At 37.9% G+C, this 25,085-nt stretch overlaps 1 protein-coding gene across 1 annotated transcript; it reads left to right on the top strand.

Annotated features, from left to right (window-relative positions):
- The first annotated feature begins 1,590 nt into the window (after nt 1-1,590).
- LOC104234247 (conserved oligomeric Golgi complex subunit 1) lies at nt 1,591-24,463 on the top strand. The gene is made up of 6 exons (XM_009787792.2): nt 1,591-3,929; nt 5,016-5,210; nt 7,439-7,719; nt 8,408-8,587; nt 8,873-9,050; nt 24,077-24,463. Exons 1-6 carry the CDS (start codon nt 1,704-1,706, stop codon nt 24,212-24,214), a joined length of 3,198 nt encoding a protein of 1,065 aa, XP_009786094.1. The 5' UTR covers nt 1,591-1,703; the 3' UTR covers nt 24,215-24,463.
- The last annotated feature ends 622 nt before the right edge of the window (nt 24,464-25,085 follow it).

Genomic DNA, 25,085 nt, shown 5'->3' on the forward strand with positions numbered 1-25,085 from the left:
AAGGATATGATATTTATGCCTGCCGTTACATGTTCTTCAATGACACTCATAATTGGCGTGGTGCCATTGAAGAGGGGCTTGATCTTAGGTTCTTATTCCCTAGATGTTATTATAAATAGTGAGCTCTACTATCATTGTAAAGGGACGATTTTTTTGGCAGTTTAATACTGTAATCTATTCAAAGCTCTATATAATTTTATCTTCTTACTTTTTGCTCTTATTATTGTTACGCCCGGAGGCCTTGCTACCAGAATCATTATTGTCTATTATTTCGTTTTCATATCAAGGCTAAATGTTACATACTTCTTCAATTTTATTATTTCAGGATCGAATTATTTCACTTGTCTAGAAACCACAAATAAATTCAACTGTACTGTTTTACCGGTAAACATTAACACTATCATATTATTTCTTTCGGAGAGGCTCACCATATAACCAGGCTTGTATTTCTTTTATAATCTTGACTCTATTCTTATTTATTTCATATGTTTGGATCAGTTAATTTACGTATGCATAAATCACGTTATAAATTCAACTGTACCATTTTACGGGTAAATACACTACATTGTTTTGTCTATTTTGTACTCTTCATCCACAAGTCAAAAAATGCAATGAACGATTTCGACATTTTCACTTGGGTTCGGCAACTAGTTAAAGTAAGAGCAGCAATTACATTCGTTTCTTTTGCTTATCTCCCTTTGGTACACTTCCAAAGGCAATTCCAACAACTAGGGCTGCATATCGAGCGGATTGAACGGTTATTTATTCTTAACAGTTTGACTTATTAGTTATCGGCTTTTAAATGTATTAATTCGCTAGCCACCCGATAAGATATCGGATGGATTAGTATCGATTTAGCTCTTATCGGACGGTTTATCGGTCTAATTCAATCTATATTGGTTTCACGCAAGTCTCCACTCACAACTTACCGTAGGAAGCAGAAAATTTATTGCCCAAGCGAATGCAAAAGAGGCAATCTTTCTGGATAATGCATTGCCACAATCACAGCAATAAGTATACACACCATCACTATACCAATGACGAGGGTCTTTATCAACTCTTCCCTGTTGCCATTCGTGTTGGAGCCATTATTATGATCAAGCTCGAGGCTTATGTTCACATGATCAGGTGCAGGTTCTGTCTAAGTGACCTCATCAGATTTATTCACATGATCAGGTGCTGGTTCTGTCCAAGTATACGTATTTAGGAATTAGGCATTAGAGATAGAGTACCGAAAGTGGAAAGGTTTTTGATATTTAATATATATATATGGATATATATATATTCTTAACGCGTTAACGGATTATCCGTTAGGAAAATTGAATAATCCAGCCCCAAATCGATAAGCCGTTAATAAAAAAAATTCAATCTGTTTCCCATCCGTTGAACCGTTAACCCAATACCAATAAGCCATTAAGCTTCGATTTTGGTTCGGTTTTGAACAACCCAAATTCCAATAAAAAAGACCCGGATCGACCCCAACTAACACCCGTTTTCTGTTCCGGACCCACTTCGGGGACCCGAGAAAGAAACCCAAAACTCAGGTGTATCCGGAGCCGGTCAGTCTCGCAGAGGAAGAAGTTGAAGCACAGTGTTTGATAATGTAATATCTCTACTCAAGCATATACATACACGAAAAATGGAAGTTATTTTGCCAACCTGTTATCTCTAACTATCACTCCAATTGCAAATTCTTGTCGAAAATGAGGGTAGTGACACCTACATCCCCATCACCCGCCGATCAAAACCGCCTTAGCTCTACCCCCGTCGCCAGAAACCAAGATGCTGAATTACTCTTCCGCACAAAGCCAATTGCCGAAATCCGAAATGTGGAAGCCGCCACCAGAAAACAGATCCAAGAGAAGAGCGAAGAGCTCCGTCAACTCGTCGGCAATCGTTATCGCGATCTAATAGATTCCGCCGATTCCATTGTTCTAATGAAATCCTCGTGCGAGTCTATTTCTGCCAATATTGCCGCGATACACCAGGGCATTCTTCATTCTCTTTCTTCCACCGTCGCTGCCGGTTCCCCTAAGTCCATTGTCTCTTCTGACCCTGCAAAAGCTCGAATTTACGGGATTGCCTGTCGGGTTAAGTATCTTGTTGATACGCCGGAGAATATCTGGGGCTGTCTCGATGAATCAATGTTTCTAGAATCTTCTGCTCGCTATGCTCGTGCTAAACACGTTCACCATAGCTTGAATGTAAATAAGGATCACAGAAGTGTGCTTTCGAAATTTCCTTTGCTTCAGCATCAATGGCAGGTCGTGGAGAGTTTTAAATTTCAGATCTCCCAGAGAAGCAGAGAGAGATTGTTGGATCAGGAACTTGGCCTCGGGATAAAAGCTTATGCGGATGCTCTAGCTGCAGTTGCTGTCATTGATGAGCTTGATCCCAAACAGGTTCTAACATTGTTCCTTGATTCGCGGAAATCTTGTATTTCTCAGAAACTAAATGCATGTTCCAATGTTAATGCTACTAGTTCTGATGTGATTTTAGTTTATTGTGAAGCGTTAAAAATTATTCAGGTTACAGTGGGACAAGTAGGAGAATTATTCTTGCAAGTATTGAATGATATGCCTTTGTTTTATAAGACTGTCTTGGGTTCACCTCCTGCCTCTCAATTGTTTGGTGGAATACCTAATCCGGATGAGGAAGTGAGGTTGTGGAACTCTTTTAGAGATGATTTGGAATCGCAAATGGTAATGTTGGATAGGGATTTCGTTTCCAAGGTATGTTCAGATTGGCTGAGGAATTGTGCCAAGGACATCATGAACAAGATCAATGGTAAATACTTGATTGATGTTATCAGCAGCGGGAAAGATCTTGCATCTGCTGAGACATTGATACGGGAAACTATGGAAAATAAACAGGTTTTGGAAGGGAGCTTGGAGTGGCTTAAGAGTGTTTTTGGGTCTGAAATTGAGTTGCCGTGGAAGAGAATACACGAGATAGTCCTGGGAGGTGATTCAGACCTATGGGATGAGATATTTGAAGTTGCTTTCGTTAGAAGGATGAAAGCAATTATTGATAAAGGATTTGATGAGTTGAGTGGATTAGTTGATGTTGTAGTGTCAGTGGGGGTCATATCAGGAACTCCTGGCGAGCAGGTCAATTTCCAGGCGTACTTGAATAGATCTTTAAATGGTGGAGGTGTTTGGTTCATGGAGCCAAATGGTAAAAAGGTTACCGCCATTCCTGGTGCCAAGTCACAGCAGCCTGAGGAGAATGATTTTCGCAGTTGTCTCACTGCTTACTTTGGGGATGAAGTCAGCAGGATAAGAGATGCCGTGGACAGCTGCTGTGAGAGTGTTCTAAAAGACCTACTAAGCTTCTTGGAGTCTCCCAAGGCATCCTTGAGACTGAAAGATATGGCCCCACATTTACAAAATAAATGTTACCTAAGTATGTCTGCTATACTAATGGAACTGAAGAGCGAGTTGGATGCATTGTCTGCTAACCTTCAAAACAAAAACCCAAAAGATGAGTCAGTGCCATCGCCTGCTATACTTGTTGAGAGGTCACTATTTATAGGGCGGCTTTTGTTTGCATTCCAAAAGCATTCCAGACACATTCCTGTCATACTTGGTTCACCAAGGTCATGGGTGAGTGAAACTAGAAGGGCTGGCTCGCTTAGGACCCCAGCTCTACAAAGGTACTCTATGCCACCCATGGACTCCCCAACCTCTGAAGGTCCTGGAAAGACAATGTTTGATTCACCTAGAAGACAAAGTTCGACGGCATCTGCTGCTTTGTTCGGGGTGGATGACAGTTCTAGCCCACAACTTGAAGAGCTAAGTAAAATGACCCAAGATCTTTGCATCAGAGCTTATAATATGTGGATATCTTGGGTTTCTGATGAACTTTCAGTTATCTTATCCCAAAATCTCAAACAGGATGATGCCTTATTTGTAACAACAGCCTTGAGAGTAAGTGCCATTTTCCTATTACATATACTGATGCAATTCTTGATTTCTTTTAAAACAATATGTGATTCTCAATTATTTTTTTATGACTTCTTAAGCTGCACATAAAGTAAGTCTCACAATTTTATCAGGAAAAGAAAAAAAAAAATTAACTTTCACAAAGTCTGGGAGTATTCATCACCCTTTTCTTTTCTTACTTTCTTCCTCCTTTTCAGTGTTCTGTCAGGTGTAATGCTGTTTGTAAATTCAGTTTAATTTTTGGATAGATAGTTTCGTTGCGGGCCAGGGCTCCTTTTGATTCTGCTTTATCTCAGTCAAACTCTGTTTGCTAAATAGAAGCACATTTAATGCCGCTCCGCGCGTGAGCAGCGACTAAGAAACATCCAATCTTTCTTAACACTTTGTACGCTTGAAGGCCAGTTTTAAAGAGAGAATGGTAATATTGATAGGTGCCTCACTTGATGGTGTATAGTGTACTTGGCCATGCCATATCATGAGAAGATTTTCGCTTCTGAACATGCCTACTCAAAACAGAGGAAAGAAAAAAGGGGGTGGGGGGGGGGATAAGGATTCAAATTAGGTGATTTCTTCCATGTCATAAGTTTGGTGGGTATAGTAACCTGATATTTTTGTTGGTGGAAGTAGTATGTGCCGGTGGATAGGTCGAGGGTGCACGCAAGTTGGCGCATGCACTACAGTTATAGTAAAAAGGAAAAAGAAAAGAAAACATGCCTATTCCCAAAACAAGAAGAAGGTTTTGGTTTTCTTTTGTGTAGAGCGGGTTTTGTGTCCTGCACGGGGTGTAAGGCACCTGTGTGTGTGCTCTGGTTTACGTGGTCCTCTTTCATCGTTCTTTTACGTCATGAATAAAACTTGCATTTCTTATTGATAAGTGAACACCATCCCAAGTCTGTCTAAAAAAACAAGTGAACTATCACAAGTCAGTCATGCTCAAATAATATGCAAATTTCTTCTTTGGTCACTCTAAATTAGTTTATCAAGTTGATATCATCTCCTCTTAATTGCTAATTGATTGCTGTAAATTGGTTACACAAGCTTCTTCATCTTAAATTTTTGACTTTTTGGCAGGGTTGGGAGGAGACCATTGTTAAGCAAGATCAGTCAAATGAAGGCCAGTCAGAGATGAAGATATTGCTTCCTTCTATGCCTTCTTTGTACATAACCTCGTTTCTATTCCAAGCTTGTGAAGAAATTCAGCGAGTAGGTGGACATGTGCTTGATAAACCTATTCTGAAAAACTTTGCCTCAAGACTGTTAGATAAGGTATTGAAAAATTTAAGCTTCACCTTTTCCTCAATTTTCTAAGCTTTTGAGAAAACCTCACTTGTTATTTATCATGAGTTATCTGCCAAAGTTCTGACCTTTTGTCAACATATGCCTCTTTTAATTGTGGAAAGGTATGGAAAGCAAGAAAGGACTGAATGCCCTTTTCTGGAATTATTTTCTGCTGGAATTAATGGACCCTGAAAGGTTCCTCATTGAAATGACTATCTGTCTGAAACTGACCTTGAATTCAATGTTTTGTTTTTCTTATTGCGAACATCAACCTCTTATTAATCATCCTTTCATGTCTTGTTGCTGATCTCATCCTCTTAGAGATCTCTATTATTGAATATTTGAATTTGGTTCATGATACATTCATCTCTTGTTGATAAAAACCTGAAAATATGACTCACCAGCATTGGCGATCTTATTCACTTCATAAGGATTTTATTTATGTCTCTATAGTTGGAAACTTATGTTCTATTTTATTTAAATCGTCAGCTGTTTCGAATATCTACTAAATTATTTTAGCAGCTGATCTCATAGTGTTGCCTGTTTTGACATGGCTCTCTGGAGCCTTTACTGAAAAAAGGAAGAAGCTGCTATATTCAGTCAAGTTTCTCTTGCATATCTGATTATCTTGTCCTGATGGATTTACTGAATATCTGCTCCTCAAAGCTTGAACTAGTTATAAGGTTGGATTGTTCTAGTCACGTTAACCTCTATCAAGCAGTAAGGAAACAGGGTTTTTTATTGATTGTAATATGCTGTAGCTGAATACATCATTTCAAGTTGGGCGCATCTGACAACCTAGTCTTTTGATTTTGTGTCTCAGAATTCATTGGTTGAACAGTTATTAAGACAGAGACTTTTTTTTGAGAATAGTAACAAAGTCTGAGACTTTTTGTAGATCAATTACGCAATTCTGTAGTTAGAAATCAAGGTTTTCACTAGTTTTCAGGAGCATGACGTCTGCAGAAAATAAATATTTATTAAGAGGTGGAGGGCCCTTACCACTAAGTTCTTCACTTGTCTAAACCATTCAAAAGACATGACTAGGTTAGCTGATAACTGGGGTTGCCTACCGTCTGCTAGACAAGTCTGTAAAGTACTTTTAACTTTTTGGTGTACTCATATAGCCCCTATTTGTATAGAAGATTGGGCGTCTTTTGTAGAGAATCATGTTATGATGTAAATTCTCTACTTTTTGGTATACTTCCTGTATACGGGAGTTCTCTCCGTTTTGATTAATACAATTTACCTTATAAAAAAAAAGTTTGTAAAGTACTTTTAACAATTCAGAGTTTTTAATATTCTCGTTCTCTGCTACTATTTCTATCAGTGTTGTCAAAGGCACGCTTAAGCCCTGAGGCGAGGCGCAAAACATGTTGAGCGCTTCCCCTCGCTTAGTAGGCGCTTTAGTGTCATCACCAAGGCCTTAAAACATACTTTTCCTTGCCAATGAGAGTAATCCTGAAGAGGTGACGCTAAACAATTGATATTTCAATTTATCGTAATGTTTTTTTCCAGTTTTTTTGTCCATATTAGTGCTATCAAAGGCAAAAAGCAAAAAAGCTCTAAGGTCCTTCGGATATTTAAGTGCAAATAAAGTATGGGCTTTAATGATGAAAGTCAGAAAAGGAGAATAACTACAAATATATAGGTGTAGTCCAAGACTAATAAGTATAAGTATGATTAACAAATATATGAACAAAAAAATTGAAAAACAATAACGATAAAGTTAAATATCAATTGTTTAGTGTCACATCTTCAGGCTTATGCTTATTGGCAAGGAAGAGTATGCCTTAACCTTAATGACGACACTAAAGCGCCCGTTAAGCGACGCAAAGCGCTCAACATGTTTTGTGCGTTGCTCCAGGGCTTCAACGTTCCTTTGACAACACTGGTCCATATGTTATTTATGCTTATAGTTATTAGTTTAGTACTACACATACATATTTGTAATTTTTCTCCCTTCACGCATTTTTTCATAAAGCCCATACTTTATTTGTGCTTCAAGCCCCAATGAACCTTAGAGCTTTTATGTACTTTTTGCCTTTGATAACACTGATTTCTATTTGGCTTGTTTTTTCCTTTTGAAAGGGATTTGAATTTGATTTGCTTTGAGTGAGCTACTTTTGTTTCTTAAGCTTTCTAACAATTTCACCCTAGAAAAGCTTTCTGGCAATTAATGCTTCTGTATACTGATGACTGTGGCATATTGATAGGTGATTCATATTTATGGAGACTTCCTTTCCAGTCAAGAAACTCAGGGATCACAGATTTCAGAGAAAGGAGTGTTGCAAGTTTTATTGGATCTAAGATTTGCTTCAGATATTCTCGCTGGTGGTGATTCTAATGCAAATGAAGAGTCACTGAAAATGCCTAAAATGAAGCATCCTTTTAGAAGAAAGCATGATGTACAACTAAGTAAATCAGTAACTGAAGAGCGTGTCAATGGCTTGATAAGTAGCTTTGCACAGAGACTGGATCCTATTGACTGGCTCACGTAAGCTTTTCCAAATCAGATAAACTCTATGAAAATATTCATGCTGCTATGTAAATTTGCTTTCGTATCTTAACTTCAAACTGCTACCCCCTCTTTCCCATTTTATGGGGCTTTTCTGACTAGGCATGAATAGTAGTAGGTTAATTTAACCTGCACAAAATGAAATGATGAAGTACTTTTGAAAACATCAAGGTCGAACCATATTTGGATTCTTGAAACTTATGAATGTCATGTTAAAGTGTTTAGCATCTCTCTAAATGGACAAAAAGATTACAATCACCTCATTTTCTCTCTACCTTTTTTATTTTTGTCCTTATCTTTGCAGCTAATGTGCTAGTTTATAATTGAAAAATTGTTTACAATTTTAGTTATTAGAGTTTTCATTTATTAAGATTTGTAACTTTTATAATTGAATTATTGTTCAAAATTTTAATTATTAGAATTTTCATTTATTAAGAAATGTTTGTCTTTTCTATGCTCTTTTTCTCTCTGGGTGCCTACCTTGTAAATGGAGAAACAAAAATAACGGAACAATGGCAACAGCAACAACAACATCAATAACAATAGACCTAGTGAAGTCCAACAAGTGGGGTCTGGGTTTGTTGTAGTGCCATTGGGTGGATAGTAGATTGATATATTGTGCCTTCTTGATCTTGTTAGTTGACACTTTTATCCGATTCATTTCCAGCTATGAGCCATATCTCTGGGAGAATGAGAGGCAGTCATACCTGAGGCATGCTGTGCTCCTTGGGTTCTTTGTACAGCTTAACCGGATGTACACAGACACTGCCCAGAAACTGCCAACCAATTCAGAATCAAACATCTTGCGCTGCTCCACAGTACCTCGCTTCAAATATCTCCCCATCAGGTTGATATTGTTGTAAATTTTATAAGTTCACTTCTCCGCTCAGTTCATTTTCTGCTCCGTTAGTGGTACTCTTTAACTTCTACCAGGATTTTCCCTCCTCCTTGATTGTCTCGACGGATTGATTACATTTCACACATTTGTATAAATCGCACTGCATTCTTTCTGTTGGATCTATGATTTTGTTCTCTGAAAGTAATCATCCTTTAATGTTTCTCATGTGGAATGGGTTTACTACAATTTGTCATGTATCCTTCCATGAATGCGTAAATTTATGCTTGTATCCAGTGCCCCAGCATTGTCTTCGAGGGGGACAACCAAGGCATCAATCTCAGCATCTATTGATGATGTTTCATCGAGAAGTCCCTGGAAAGGTTACACGAATGACGAGCTGTCTCGAAAGGTTGACATCGATGAAAATTCAGCTTCTGGGATAACATCGCCTTTTTTGAAATCATTTATGCAGGTAAACCATTTCCTCTTTGCCTAGTCTCTGTAGAATCTCCTTTGTAATATTTTTTTAATGCCAGTTCCTCGCATACTCTTTCCGTTTTAAACCAAAGGAGGTGAATTTTCCTTAATTTCTTAGATCTGAAAATATGCAGGAGTAATCAGACTCGTGCAGAAAGAAAGGAGAAATCTAATAAATTTTACGTCTTACTTTGTGGATCTTGATTTGATAGCTGCCGTTTTGTTTTTATTTGTAACTAGTATAGCGGATCGTTTCAATGTAAAAAAGAGCGGAGGAATATATATTACACACTAAATTTAGCGACCGCATCCAAAAAATTAAATATTCATAAGTTATCTCAATCTACGCCTTTCTCCAATTTTTATTTTTCTTCATATTATAATTATAATTTTTTATTTAATATGTCACATCCATATTTCTAGTGAATATAGAAGAAACGTTGATGACTAGGTCTATCTATAGATATAGATAAATAGATATAAACATTGAATTTATTAAAATAAATTAAATTTTATCCTAAAAGTGCCAAGTGACTTTTTTCAATACTCTTTTAAAGTTTTTTTGGAGAATTCTATCATATAATATTATATCCTACCATTTAAAATAGTATTCTGGACCATAAATTAGATATAGAAATATCAATTAATAATATATATTAAAATTTAAGCAAATAGAATCCAACAAATAGATTCTCCTTTTAATAATATTTAAATACTCTTCTTTTAATATAATAAAGATATAGATTATAACTTTGTAATCAATGACCTATGGCCTAATATCAATGAGCAAATAACTATATATTAGGTTTGATATTTTTTACGGCAAACACGCGCATTCAGTTATATTACGTGTTGATAACTTCCCAATTTAAAATATAATAAGTCTCAGAATAATTAATTTCTAATATATAGAAATCATTACTTTCTTGATAAAATATAAATATTTTTTTTCTATTTTTTGTTCATTATTACTTCTCATTATTGCACTATTCATTATTTAGTATTTTTACATTTTCATATGACTTTTTATTAGTTCACTATTTGATGAAATATCCTTTCTTAACATAAAAAGTATAATATAGATTTTTCCTACTCCTGAAAATCTAATTTATTCACTTTGATTGTTTTGCCAAAATATTCGGGTATTACTTAAATTTATCAATATATTTTTTTAGTAATATTAAAATATTCTCGCATTACCTCTATAATATAGATATTTTATTTAATATCTTATTTTGGTATTGAAATTATTTTAATTTTTAAAATCATCAAATTTTAATATCTTAAGTAAATTTATTTACTTTATTTTATATTTCAACTTATTTCAAAGTATAATCTACGTATTAAGAAAAATTGATATTATATGTATCTTCTCAGAATTGCAGATTGAGCTCAATCACAAAAAACAATTTTAAAAAAAATAGAAAATTAAATCTCAAAAATTGCAGATTGAGCTTGTCTCACATTTCAGTTTATGAATTTCATAAGATGCATTTTATGTTTTCTTAAGATTTTACTTTGTAACCTCGGAATTTTAGGTGAATAGCAAAACAATCGTTTTTTTATTTTGAGAAAGGTAACATTGTACTCATCAACACAAAGACTCACCTGGCAGCCAAATTTACAATTCCAAAAGTTACAGTCAGTCCTTGTTCTTCTTACAAGGATTCTGAAAACTGTAAATAATGTTTCTGTATCCTCTACAGAAGATTCTGTAAGCCAAAAATGAAAAGACAAAATATAGTTCAGTTTAACTTTCTGTAAGGAGTTGTGCTTATCTTCAAAACATCTAGCATTCCTCTCTTTCCATACATCCACCATATGCATGCTTCTATAGCTCTTCACCATCTCCTGTTCCTTAAATTGCCACCTACACTGTTCTAGCACTTCAGCAGATTACAAGTATTCCTGGGCTTAATCCATTTAATGTTTGCTAAAGCAAAGAACAGCTGTCACTACTGTGTACTGACACCGCAGTGCAAAATAAGATGGCTGTTCTCTTCTTGATCTGCTTGCACAGGAAACATCTAGAGGTCAGCTGTACTCCTCTTCTCTGTAGCTTCTCATTGGTTAGACAAGCTTTTTTAGCTACTAAACCCAACAAAACAGGATACACTGAAATGAACTGTAACTTTCCAACAAGGTCAATACGCATGTTGCTGTCCAGCATTATTTAGCAAATTGTATGCTCCTTTGACCGTGAAGCCCTTTCTACTTCCTCTTTCCAGGTGAGAGAATCTGCTATTTCAGTTGTGCCTTTGGAGGGTTCTAGGGCCTTCAAAAATTCAGCAACTCTACCAATCTCTCAATCATTCGAAGATCTTCTGAAGTTTATATTCGATCCTTGTTGACTCCATAGTCCCCCTATTGATGAATCTTTACTGATGCCAGATTATATAATTCAGGGAAGCTGTCTCTAAGTGGCCCATGCCCAACCAATTATCATTCCGAAAAGATATCTTTCTGCCATCTCCAGTTGTGAATCCAGTGTTAGCAGCAAACTCCTCCCAATGGTTCCTGATTGCCCTCCAATTGCTTACACCAAAAGCTGCCCTTACTGGTTTTAAAAAGGGCAGCCTGGTGCACTAAGGTCCTGTTATGCGCGGGGTCCAGGGAAGGGCCGGACCACAAGGGTCTATTGTACTGGTTTTGAGCACCAATTATCCTGCTGTCCATATTTCTCAGTGATCACATTTCTCCATATTGCCTGTTCTTCTGTGTTATGCCTCCACAACCAATTCATTAGTAAGCTCTTGTTTTATATTCTAAAATTCCTGATACCTAAACCACCCTCTTTTTTGCTAGTGATGACTAAGCTCCATTTAACCGAGTCTTTTTTTTTTGTAATTAAAATTTTATATTAATCACCAAGTAAGGCTGCGTACAATAGACCTTTGTGGTCCTGCCCTTCCCCGGACCCCGTGCATAGCGGGAGCTTAGTGCACCGGGCTGCCCTTTTTAATTAATCACCAAGTAGGGAAGTTACAAAACAAGCATAGCTATTCTCAGCTAGCTACTCTGAACAAAGCAAACAAACGACCTCCTATTTAGTTCTACTTTCCAGCAGTCTAAGTCCTATACATATAGCTGGTCTATGGATTGCCAAATTTAAAGTTCAGCTTCTGTAGCTGGTTCTGCATGTCACTAGTGCCTCTAATATTACACACACATGCTATTTCTCTGGCTATGCTTTCTTGATTTCTGGCTTCTTCCTTGAAGATTCTGCTATTTCTTTCTTTCCATACTGCACGGATGAATTCTACATGTCACTCTTATGATCTTTGCTGTTGATGTTCTCCCTTTAGCTTTGTGTATTATCCACCTGAAGAATTGAGTCCATGTATGTCCTATCTGAGCTTGTATTTGCAGCCACTTCAATAGTTCCACAATTCCTTTGAAAAATTGCATTCTCCAAAGAGGTGATCCCTGCTTTCATCCGATACCTGGCACAGTACACATATTAGTTGTACACTGATATCCTATTTGAGGAGTCTGTCAGTTGTTAATAGCTTCCCATGACAGTACAACCATAATGTAAACACAGCTTTAGGTCCGGCTCTGTTCTGGAATATCAAGTTCCTCCATTCAACTTTAGGATGATCCCCCAGTAGCTGATTGTAGATATACCTGATGATAGATTTCTTCTGTATAACATCTCTTTGTATATGACTGACAACATCCCTTGTCCCTAGTATCTTCTTCACCATCCAGCTTGCCTGGTTTGGTATGTTCATTTCATGAATGATCTGCCCTTTGATGGAGTACGTATGGATCCACCTTATCCACATTTTGTATGCTTTATGTGCTACATCCCACCTTATCCATTTAACCAAGTGATAGCATCTACTGTCTCTGTTCCCTTCCCACAAAATATTCCTTCTTAGGGCATCCCGTCTCTTTTCCACCTTCACAGGTTGGGGAAAAAGACATTACATAAGTGGGCAAAGAATCTAGCGCACTATTGACAAGAGTAATTCTGCCACCTAAAAAATAGGTACTAGGTCTTCCATATTGCCAATCGTTTCTCACATTTTTCAACCAACCTGTTCCAGATCTCCATTGCCTTGGCTTTTGCTCCAAGAGACGGCCCCAAATAGGTTGTTGGCAAGTGTCGCACTTCACATCCCAAAACCCTGCAAGAACTTGAAACTCTTTCCACCTTATTTACTGGGAATAAATGCTCTTTCTCCAATTAATGTGCAGTCTAGAAATAGCCTAATTATATGACCAGGATCATTTTCAACTGTCTCACCTGCTCTAGATTGTCTTCACATAACACCAATGTGTCATCAGCATAAAGTAAATGTGAGATTTCCAAACCATGTGGTACCCTGTTATTAACTTGGAACCCCTTTAGCCATTCATTCATAGTGGCTCTTTTCATCATGTTGTCCCTCCATTGTTATGATGAACAGAAAAGGGGCAGCGGATCCCCTTGCTTCAAGCCCCTTATGGGAGGATTAGCTCCTGGAATTCCATTCACCAAAATAGAAAAACTGATTGTACTTATACAAAAGAATATCCACTTTAGTGATTTTCTCCTGAACCCTGTTGAGTCTCCCACATCAGATGGGAATGGGGGACTTGGTCCCTTGTATGGTTTGGGGAATCCTAACTTTATGAGCTAGCTTTTGAGATTAAGTTAGTCCCAAGGTTCATTTCTTTATCATGATATCTGAGGCAGACCATCCTAATTTTTTGTTTCACTGATGTTAAGCCCACATATTATATTGTCAACGCTCCAGGTGGCTTGGGCGTGAATTTGGAGGGGGGGGGTTGTCTCCGACATCGGATGTGGATGGGAGACTTGATGGAAATATCTGTAAGCTGATCATTTGACTTTATAAACTTTGTAACAATATCTTTTGAGAATATGTATGCCAACTTGATTATCACACACTAGTTTTATCTGATTGATTTTACCAAATTTCAATTTCTTGAGCAATTGAAAAAACACGGAAGGCACCAAGTGGTGTATCAAAGCTACTGCTACAATCAAGGACAACACTCGACCACCTAACCCTTTACCTTATTTCTCAACCTCCACACATTCCTATCTATGGTCATGTCCTTAGTGAGCTGGAACAATGTCATATCTTGCCTACTCATCTCTCCTCAATAGTTCTTCGGATTGCTACCTCTCCATTGGCCCTCCTATGCCAACCTCTCACACCTCCTCACCGGAGCATCAATGCCTCTCCTCTTCACATGTCCGAACCATCTAAGTCTCGCCTCCCGCATCTTGTCCTTCACAGGGGCCACATCCACCTTGTCCCGAATAACTTCATTTCTAATTTTATCTAACCTAGTATGACCGCACATCCACCTCTAACATTCTCATCTCCGCCATCTTATCTTCTGGCCATGGGATGTCTTGACCAATTAATGTATTTTGTTAGCTCCTTTGTCTTAGAATGACAAGATGTAAAGGGACTAACATTTAGTATTATTTATGCCTTTCAATTTTCTGTAATCGTGCATCTTCTTGATGCCTTTTGTTAATGAAACAACTTACTTCATCAAAAAAAAAAAAAGACTCCGCCCCATACAACAATGTCGGTCTAACCACCGCTCTAACTTACCTTTAACTTTTGGTGACACATTCTTATCACACAAAACACCGGAAGCGAGCCGTCATTTCATCCATCCCGCCCAATATGGTGTGTGACATCCTCGTCAACCTCCCCATACCCTTGTATAATAGACCCAAAATCAAGCCTCACGTCTTCGTCCTCTCCTAAGTCGCGCCACTGAACTTGCACTCCAAGTATTCTATTTTGTTCCTGCTCAACTTACCTTTAGACTCCAAAGTATGCCTCCAAACCTCTAACCTCTCTTAACACCACAACGCTTCTCGTCAATCAGTACAATGTCATCTGCAAACAACATGCACCACGACACTTCCCCTTGAATGTGACACGTCAGCGCATCGATCTCCAGGGCAAACAGAAATGGGCTGAGGACTGACCCTTGATGTAACCCCATCACAACCGGGAAGTGATCCGAGTCCCCTCCCACTGTCATTACCCGAGTCTTAGCCACCCTCGTACATTCTTGAATAGCCCTAATGTATGCAACAGGAACACCTCTAGCCTCCAAACATCTCCACAGCACCCCCCTCTGTACTTTATCGTAAGCCCTCTCTAAGTCGATGAACGCCATATGTTAATCCCTCTTCCTCTTTCTATATTGTTCCATCAACCTCCTAACAAGGTGAATAGCTTCTGTAGTCGAACTCCCTGACATAAATCCGAATTGGTTCTCTGAAATTGACACAATCCTCCTCACCCTCAGCTCCACCACCCTCTCCCATATTTCCATAGTATGACTCAGTAGCTTGATACCCCGATAGTTATTGCAATTTTGGATATTCCCCTTGTTCTTATACAACGGGATCATTGTACAAGGAAATCTAATTGCTTGTTCGCATCAGCAATTTGCAAATTACCACAGAGTAGAATATGCGACTAATTCAGTTAGAGAGAAGGTAACAAATCCTTGTGATTGGTCAGCTTCCTCTGTTAATAGCAAGAGAATACAAAACTATTCTTGTCAGAAAATTAGGTTCCACTAATTGAGAGAGAGCCTCAAAGAGTAAAGTGATAAGATCTCTCACCGAGAACTGGTTTAGTCGACCAAGGTTTTAGGGAACTCCTATCTCCGTTCTTAACTAGACTTCGCTTGCTGGTATCATGAATTGATGTTCAGAATCGATCTTGATAAATATATAATGTATTGAAGTAAATCAGAAAAGAGCAAATGTAAATTCTTTGTTAAGGTGTTCCTCCTGAAGATATATAGATTATACAAGACAAATTGGCCTCACACAAGTTCTGCGTGCCAAGAAGTAATAATATGTTATTCTTAAAACAGAAGAATTAACAACTTATTAGAATGTATGTATATCCAATATGTACTGGGTGTACTTAGTTGTTTTTCCAATGGCAAATGATATTTTGGGTGTATCAAATGATATCTTAGCTTTTATTTTATCTATTGGCAATAGAGATGAGTCAGAATGTCTAAAACTAGGACTTAATACCTTTTAGTTTTCTGCTGTTAAGACCATCGTTACTAGGAAGAGTAATTCATTATGTCCATGAAAAAGATAAATTTGAGCAAAGAATGTTGCTTCCCACATAATCTATTGGAGCAATTAAATTTCGAAAGGAAGATATATCAAAATTTAATTGATAGATGGCTAGAAAAACAGAGATAGTTTTGTCGGAGAGTATGATTTTTGATTTTATTCATAAAAAGTCTTTAGGTTATGTCACGACCCAATTCCCACTATAGGCCGTGATGGCGCCCAACATCGGCGTTAGGCAAGCCAACGACGAACCATCAACTTAATTATCCATTTTTATACTCTTAAAATCTTGTGATTCATTAAGTGAATGAAGTTAAGTGAATGAACCATAGAGATATACTTACATTCTTACTAAGCCTTAAAGTATAAACGAAACATCAAACGAAATGATGATAATATTTGGAAAAACCATAATTTTCTACTAGGAATTCCCAAAACCCGGTGTCACAAGTGCACGAGCAATCTAGTAGAATATACAAACCACTATAGCTACTGTCTGGATCAAAATAGATAGATGATAAATATAACATGAAGAGACTCCGGGTGCTGCAGATCGGAGCATGGAGAGCAGCTCACCACTAAGTCTCCAGATAGTGCGTATGCGCGCTCGTATGACCGCCTGGAGTACCTACCTCAGTACTACCTGCACAATTAATGCAGAAGTGTGGTATAAATACGTAAATCAACGCGTTCCCAGTAAGTATCTAGTCTAACCTCGAAGAAATAGTGACGAGGGGCCGACATCGACACTTACTAGTGGTACAATAAATAAAGTGCATGAAACATAGGCATGCATGCACAATAAGTAGTGATGGAGTAAGTAACTGTAACTAACATGATCCTTTGACATAATAATAATAATAAGAAATCCTCAAATACCATGTGCTTTCTCGAACAGATAAGGAACATCAAGTAAATGTCAAGTCTAAAGTCAAGAAGGAAATTTCATATATAGTCTGACTCCTAGTCATATTATGCACGGATTATGCCGAGGTCGTACGGCCCGATCCCTAATAATAGTGTACACTGCCGAGGTCATACGGCCCGATCCAGACTCATCTCAAATATACTGTCGAGGTCGTACGGCCCAATCCATAGGAATAGAGGGACTTTCCGAACTACGGGTCACATAAATACAATACAAGGATAGGAACATAAAGAAAGCATGATTTTTACCGGCAATCAAGTATCCCGCCAAAAACTCAAGGTAAAGAGGTTCGGCCTAACAAAATCTCTGATCAAATCTCAATTATAAATTTAAGTAATTAAACTAAAAAGTTGAGTTCAAGTAATACAAATATTGCATGGTAAAGTCCTAACTGTACCTGGACATAATCATTATATTAGCTATACGTATGAACTCTCATCACCTCATATGTACGTATCACCCATAAAAAATAGCTCACAACAATTAGAATACCTACATGGATAATTTCCCTCTTACAAGATTAAGCAAGAGACTTACCTTGCTTCCAAGTCCTCTATTCGGCTCTCAAACCTCACTAGTCGCCTCAAAACATCGAGCAACCCGAAACTAATCAAATGACGCATAAATCAATTAATATATGTTCAAAAGTTTATAATTTAACTATTAGAGTAATTTCTCAACCTCGCTAGGGAAGTCCATAAAAGTCACCCCCGGGCTCATGTGCCCGGATTCCGGAATATTTTGTAGATAAATGTTACCCATGACCTTACAAACTCAAATATATAAATTATACCCAATTCCATCATCATTTTCCTGGTCAAACCTCATTTTTACTAAACCCTAGATTTTTCAACAAAATTTCATAATTCTACTAATTTTCAAGTTAAAATCTACCCATAACCCATATATTTAATTCACATTAGGTAGAAATCACTCACTTTATAGTGCTTGATGAAAATCCCCCTCCAAGAAGCTCCAAAATCGGCTAAGCCAAGTGAGAAATGGGAAAAACGAGCCTAAGTTCCGTTGCTAAAATGATGTTCTGCCCAAGCATTCCTTCTTCGCGATCGCGGAAGCCTCCTCGCGATCGCGAAGGCAAAGCTGCCATCGCCCCAAAAATACTCATCGCGAATGCGATCGGGGCTCCGCGATCGCCATGGCTAACCTAGCTTACCCTTCGCGAACACGGACGATCCTTCACGAACGCGAAGGCCAACGACATGCCATCCCTAGCCCCAACTCCTTCGCGATTGTGTCATCCCTCTCGCGAACGCATAGCTTTACTGACCTAAGCCTTCGCGAACGCGACCCCACCAACGCAAATGCGAAGCACAAAAATGCCTCCAACCCAAATCCTTCATCGCAAACACGAGACTCTCTCCACATTCGCGAAGAACAAAACCAGCACCAGGAAATCAGCCAACTTAAACATTGCTCCGGGTGGTTGGAGACACACCCGTGCCACCCTTGACCCCAGTCAAATGTACCAACAAGTCCATAAACATAATCCGGACCTACTCGAAACCAAGAATTGCACCTCAAAGCCAAATTAACCAACATTTTAACTTTAAACTTCTTCCAAGTAACTCCAAACGGGACGAGCCATACTTAGACAATCGGAATGACGCCAAATCTTACGAACAAAACAAATCACAATACAAGCCTATTCTAAGGCTCGGAGTCCCAAACGGACATCAAAAACACTAAAAGCTTGTTTGGAAATTCACTTACGAATTGGATTTGGGTGTAATTAGGTGGAATTACACAGTTTGACATGTTTGTTTGGCCAAAATAATTACTTGGTCCGCATGAAATTGAGTGTAACTAGAGAGGTTAATTATATTCTCCAATTCTTAAGGGGATGTGAGAATTGGTGGTAATTACACTATGTAATTACAAGGTTACTTTTGAAATTCTTTCCTTTTTGTTTTTATTGTAATTTATTTTCTTTATAACTTTTTATTTCCATTATTTTAATTTCTTTTTATTTTATTACTTTTTAATTTCTTTATTAATTTTAATATATTTTTCTTTGTACATTATTTATCTTTTATTTCTCTACCTTTATTTCTTATGATTCCATGTAATTGCTCGTATATTTTATTTCTTATATGTTTTATTTTCTTCATTTTGCGTTATTATTCTAGTTTTTGAAACTACACCTCCTAATATTAGAAATAATAAGTCATTCAAACTTGGCATATAATGAGTAATGTCCTTAAAGTAGAATTCCGTTGTTGAATGATATGATAAACCTATTATGTTTCTTAATCTTAAGTTGTATTGGAACTTATTTTTATTATGTTGGAATTTGACATATGTTAAACTATTTTTTTTTATTATTTTGAAACTGTGATTTTATTATTTCACATTGCATGTTGTTCATTTTTCAGTTAAAATTGATAGATTAGTTTTGTCAAATATTTGAATAATATTATGATATTATATTTATAAATTTTAATTTATTTTATCAAACATGCATTCCATGATGTTCTTACAAAATGTATGTTTTTAGTTTTTATAATTAACTAAACTAGATATTACTCCATTAATTTAGAAAATATATATTAATTATTTTTACAATATTAGTTATAAATATATGATTACTAATTAATGTATATTCAAGAAAAAATATGCATCTTGAATGCTACCGGTCCACCCAAAACTCGATCCGAACACATGCCCAATTCCAAAATCATCATACGAATCTATTGGAACCTTCAAATCCCGATTCCGAGGTCATTTACTCAAAGTGTTGACTCAAGTCAAACTTGGCCACTTTATGCCATTATTATGGAACTAAGTGTTCCAAATTCAAGCTGAATCTTTCCAAATCGAAACCAACCGTCCCTACAAGTCGTAAAATAGTAAAAGCACATACAGGAAGTCTTAGATAGAGGAACAAGAATCTAGAAAGCAAAACGACCGGTCGGGTCGTTACATTCCCCACTTCTTAAACAAATATTCGTCCTCAAACGGATTTAAAATCATACTTGGAGCGCGGAATAAGTGTGGATATCTGATTCGTATGTCCTCATCGGTCTCTCAAGTCGCCTCCTCGACTTGTTGAGCCGCCCACTGATCCTTCACCGCTAAAATCTTATTAGACCTCAACTTGCGGACCTGCCTATCAACAATGGCAACTGGCTCCTCCTCATAACCCAAGCTCTTATCTAGTTGAACTGTGCTATAATCTAACACATGGGACCTGTCGGCATGGTACCTCCGGAGCATAGAACGTGGAATAACGGATAAAGCTTTACAAAATGCCACATTAGAATGATCAGCTGGTCTGTTTACTTTAAGCTGCCCACTTTCGTACCAAGTGAATACATGACGATAGGGAGAAACAGATCTGAGAGTTGCTTTTCCTTTTTTGGTTCTTTCTGAAACATTTTCTCCATGATTCTCAAGACCGGACATGTCTTGTTTTTTTTTGATAAGTAATTAAAGATATTATAAAATTTATGCACTAAGCCAGTGCATCAGGCATAATTACAGGTTGTGCAAACCCTCTATTGTATCTGGCATTCCATCTACATCATGTTCAATTACCAGATTGCACCAAAAAGCTAACAAAAAAATACATCTCTGTTTAAGGCTGTGAATATTGCTCGATGTGCCTTCAAAAATTCTATTGTTTCTTTCAAGTCAGACAGTCCACCAGATGGCTTGAGGTATGGTATTCCAAGTTCTTAGAGATTTCTTACTAATCCCCTCTCTGCTCCAACCTTGCAAGAGCTCAACAATTGATTTTGGCATGGCCCAACTCATGCCCAAAATTACCAGAAACATATTCCACAGCTGCCTAGTGACCCTACAATGCAAGAAGAGATGGCCAACTTATCCGGATGCTCTCCACACAATGGACATCTACTGCACAGTTGAAACCCCCTCTTTGGAGGTTTGATGGTAAGACAAGCCTCCCGAGCAACAATCTAAGAGAAACAAGCAACCTTTAAAGGAGCCTTGCTTCTCCAAACCTTTTCCCAAGGACATAATACCCTGTCGCTGCTAGAATCCAGCATGTGGTAACAACTTTTGACTGAAAAAAGACCCTGTTGATCGCTTTTCCAACCTATGGAGTATGTTCTGTTGTGATCCAAGGTTATGTTGTTTAACCTCGAAGCAGAATACATAGTCTTTCCACTTCCCAATCATTAAAATCGCTTCTTGGGAAAAGATTCCACCCTTGTGTTGAAAAGAATACTGCAATTTCTCCTTTTTGTTGAGAAGATAAGCTGAAAATGTCGGTGAATTGGTCTTTTAGTGGGGTGTGACCCAACCATGCATCTTCCCAAAATCTGATTTTCCTCCCATCACCAAGAATAAAGCTTATATTTGACTTGAATTTGTTCCAATAACCTCTGATATTTTTCCATACTCCGGTACCATGAGAGGCTGTAGATATTTTTGTACTCCAGGGGTTCTCAATTGTGAATTTTTCCACCAACACCCTCCTCCATAGTGCCTCTACCTCCTTGTTGAATCTCCAATGCCATTTCATTCATTGTGACCTTTTAGGTTCTTAATACCAAGACCGCCTTTCCTTCTATCTCTAGTGACTGATTTCCAATTCACTAGGCAGAAAGCATTGGATTGTTTCTTTCCTTGCCAAAGGAAGTTTCGTCTCAATCTGTCCAATCTTTTCAAAACTGAGGCAGGAGCCGGGAAGAGAGACATGGTGTAGGTAGGGAGTGTGCTGAGCACACTGTTGAGCAAAGTGACTCTGCCCCCTAAAGAAAGATATTGTCTCTTTCAGTTAGCCAACTTCATCTCCGTCTTCTCAATCACCTCATTCCATATTGTCACTGATTTATATTTGTCTCCCAAAGGTAAGCCCAAGTACTTTGTAGGAAGAGTTCCAATGTTGCACTGCAAAATGTTGGCAAGTTGACTGATATTTTGCACATCATTTACTGGGAAGAGAGAACTTTTCGTGAGGTTGGTGTGTAACCCCGAGACTACTTCCAAAAAAGTTAGAACCATCCTCAAAATCAAGACTTGGTGTTCCTCTGCATCACACATGATCAGAGTGTCGTCTGCATATAAAATGTGAGTGATTTGGAGATTCCCAGATCCTCTACAGTCCGCATGAAAACCCAAGATCCAGTTTGCCTGTACTGCACTGTATAACATCTTACTAAGGCCCTCCATGACAAGAATAAAGAGAAAAGGAGAAAGAGGATCGCCTTGTCTTAGTTCTCTTTGCGAAGAAAAGAAACCATGAGGATTGCCATTTATGAGAATAGAGAATTTTACTGAGGAAATACAGAATCTGATCCAACTAATCCATTTGCGGCTGAAGCCCATTTGCCTTAATAAATTCAGCAGAAAACCCCAATTGACATGATCAAAAGCTTTTTCGATGTCTAACTTACAAAGGATTCCCAGCTTTCCTAACTTCATTCTTGAATCCAAGCATTCATTAGCAATCAAGGCCGCATCTGTGATGTTTCTATCGCTAAGAAAAGCCATTTGAGAGGGGCTGACTAGACTAGGAAGCACTTTTTTAAGTCTATCCGCCAAAGTTTTTGATAGAATCTTGTAGAAACTGCCTATCAAACTGATAGGTCTGAAATCTTTAAGTTCCTTTGCACCAGTTTTCTTGGGAATGAGAGCAATATAAGAAGCATTTAAGCTTCTCTCAAAAAATTCAAGATTGTGAAAGTGGTTGAGAGCATTCAACAAATCAACTTTTATTACTCCACAACACTTTTTGTAAAATCCCATGGAGAAACCATCCGGACCAGGAGCTTTGTCACTTTCACAACTTTTGATTACCTCCAGAATCTCCTCTTCCAGGAATGGATGATGTAGCCATTCTTTTTCCTCATTAGAGATACAGGGAGCATTTGCAAACTCCCATTCTGGCCTCCAAGACTCATTCTCTCTGTATAAGGACTCATAAAAACTAAGAATCTCATTAGAGATGATTTCCATGTTATCAGTAGTGTTACCCCCAACTTCCAGCTTGTCAATTTGATTGAACCTCCTGTGGGAATTAGCCATTTTGTGGAAAAAACCAGTGTTGTTATCTCCTTGCTTCAACCAGAGGCATCTAGACTTCTGCCTCCATGAGACTTCTTCCAATCTAAAAATCTCCTCAAGCTCCATTTGTAAGCTTGGTTTGGAAAGAAGTAGATCATCTGGCAGAGGTGTTTCTTCAGCATACTGGTCAATTTCCAGAATCCTATTCAGAATACACGATTTCCTATTCTTCAAATGTCCAAAAGAGGCCTTGTTTCATTCCTTCAACTCGAGTTTCAGCAACTTAAGTTTCTTTGCAAAAATAAAATCTAGTCTGCCAAGAATGTTGAAAGAACTCCAGCAGTTTCTGACTATTTCCTCAAACTCAGGATGTTCCAACCACATATTTTCGAACTTAAAATAAGAGACATTATTAGACCAGTGCCCGCACTCGAGAAATAATGGACTGTGATCCGAGACCATACGAGGAAGAGTAGATTGTTGGATTACACCGAATAGATCATCCCGCTCGGCAGAAAACAAGAATCTGTCGATCCTAGGAGCCACTCTGCAGGAGTTATCTTTAGACCAAATATACTTTCCCCCAAATAAAGGGGGATCTATCAAATTCAAGTCCTCGCTGAAATCTGAGAATTCCTTCATGCCTCTGTCAAACCTTGAACAATGTATTCTCTCACAAGGAAACCTTGTGGTATTGAAGTCACCACCAATTTCCTCATTTTGAAAACTGGTGCTACCATAACATCTTCCAGTTAATGATGATAATGTAAAGTGATACTTTTTTAATATAGAATGTAAAGTGCTACTTTACATGAAGTGAATCTGATATTGTAGCTCATTATCACATAAAGAAAGTCCGGGTCTTTGCCATTTGGAGCATGTAGTTTCAGGGAAATGGTCCAGTTACTGGAGCTGCTATTTTAAACTGTGAATCATGGGATGACTTATTGATTTGACTGAATAAGCTTCTATTTCCTCACGTAAGGCTGAATTTTCTACCAACAATATCCAGGTTGGCAGCAAATTTGGAGAGAGCACACTGAAACTGGGATCAATACTAACCGATGGACAAGTGGGCAGGTTTGGTGACATATTACCTGTTCAAGCTGCAGGCTTTCATTCCTTCTTCACAGCTGCCAGATCAGAGTAACTACCGAGGAATATATAATGAGCTTTACTCTAGAAACAACCTTGAAGTTCAGCAGAGATGAGAGATGAATATTCTTTTTTGTGAGGAAGGTAGCATAGCCTTTTTTCATTTTTACTTTTTATACTTTTGCAGTCACGAAAAGAAGAATTTTACTCTGTAATTTATGATATGATTGGAACCAGCAGTCGATGAGCTTAATCTGCTTGTATAAATAAGTCATCAATCAAAAGATGTCGCAGCGGATGTAAATGATGTTATTCTTTTAATTACATTTCCCATATATATTATACAGAGGAGGAGCACTGATGCACCGGTGAGGAAGTGTGAGCGACTGGCTGTAGTGGGCACGCGGAGAGGTAGAGGGCGACCTAAGAAGTATTGGGGAGAGGTGATCAGACAGGACATGGCGCGACCTAGGATTACTGAGGACATGGTCCTTGACAGAGAATTATGGAGGTCGAGCATTAAGGTTGTAGGTTAGGGGAAAGTTGTGAATATTTCTACAGCACAATAGAGTGAGACCTAGCTAGTTAGGAGTTAGACTAAGAATGTCATTGGTCGTCTATTGATGCAGGGCTTTACGTGCTAGTTTTACTATACAAGCCATTTATTTCGTATTTTGTATTATGTATTTCATATCTCTTATATTGCTGTTATTGTATTATGCATTTTTATGGTACTAATATATCGGCTCCTGTTGCTTTTTTTTGAGCCGAGGGTCTCCTGGAGACAGCCTCTCTACCCTTCAGGGTAGGGGTAAGGTCTGCGTAAATATTACCCTCCCCAGACCCCATTTGTGGGATTATACTGGGTCGTTGTTGTTGTTATACAGTTGTTTTGAGCTTCTTGTGGGAGCTATTGTAGTCCTCCT

This window comes from Nicotiana sylvestris, chromosome 3 (assembly GCF_000393655.2).
Source record: "Nicotiana sylvestris chromosome 3, ASM39365v2, whole genome shotgun sequence".
In the NCBI taxonomy this organism is placed as follows: domain Eukaryota; kingdom Viridiplantae; phylum Streptophyta; class Magnoliopsida; order Solanales; family Solanaceae; genus Nicotiana; species Nicotiana sylvestris.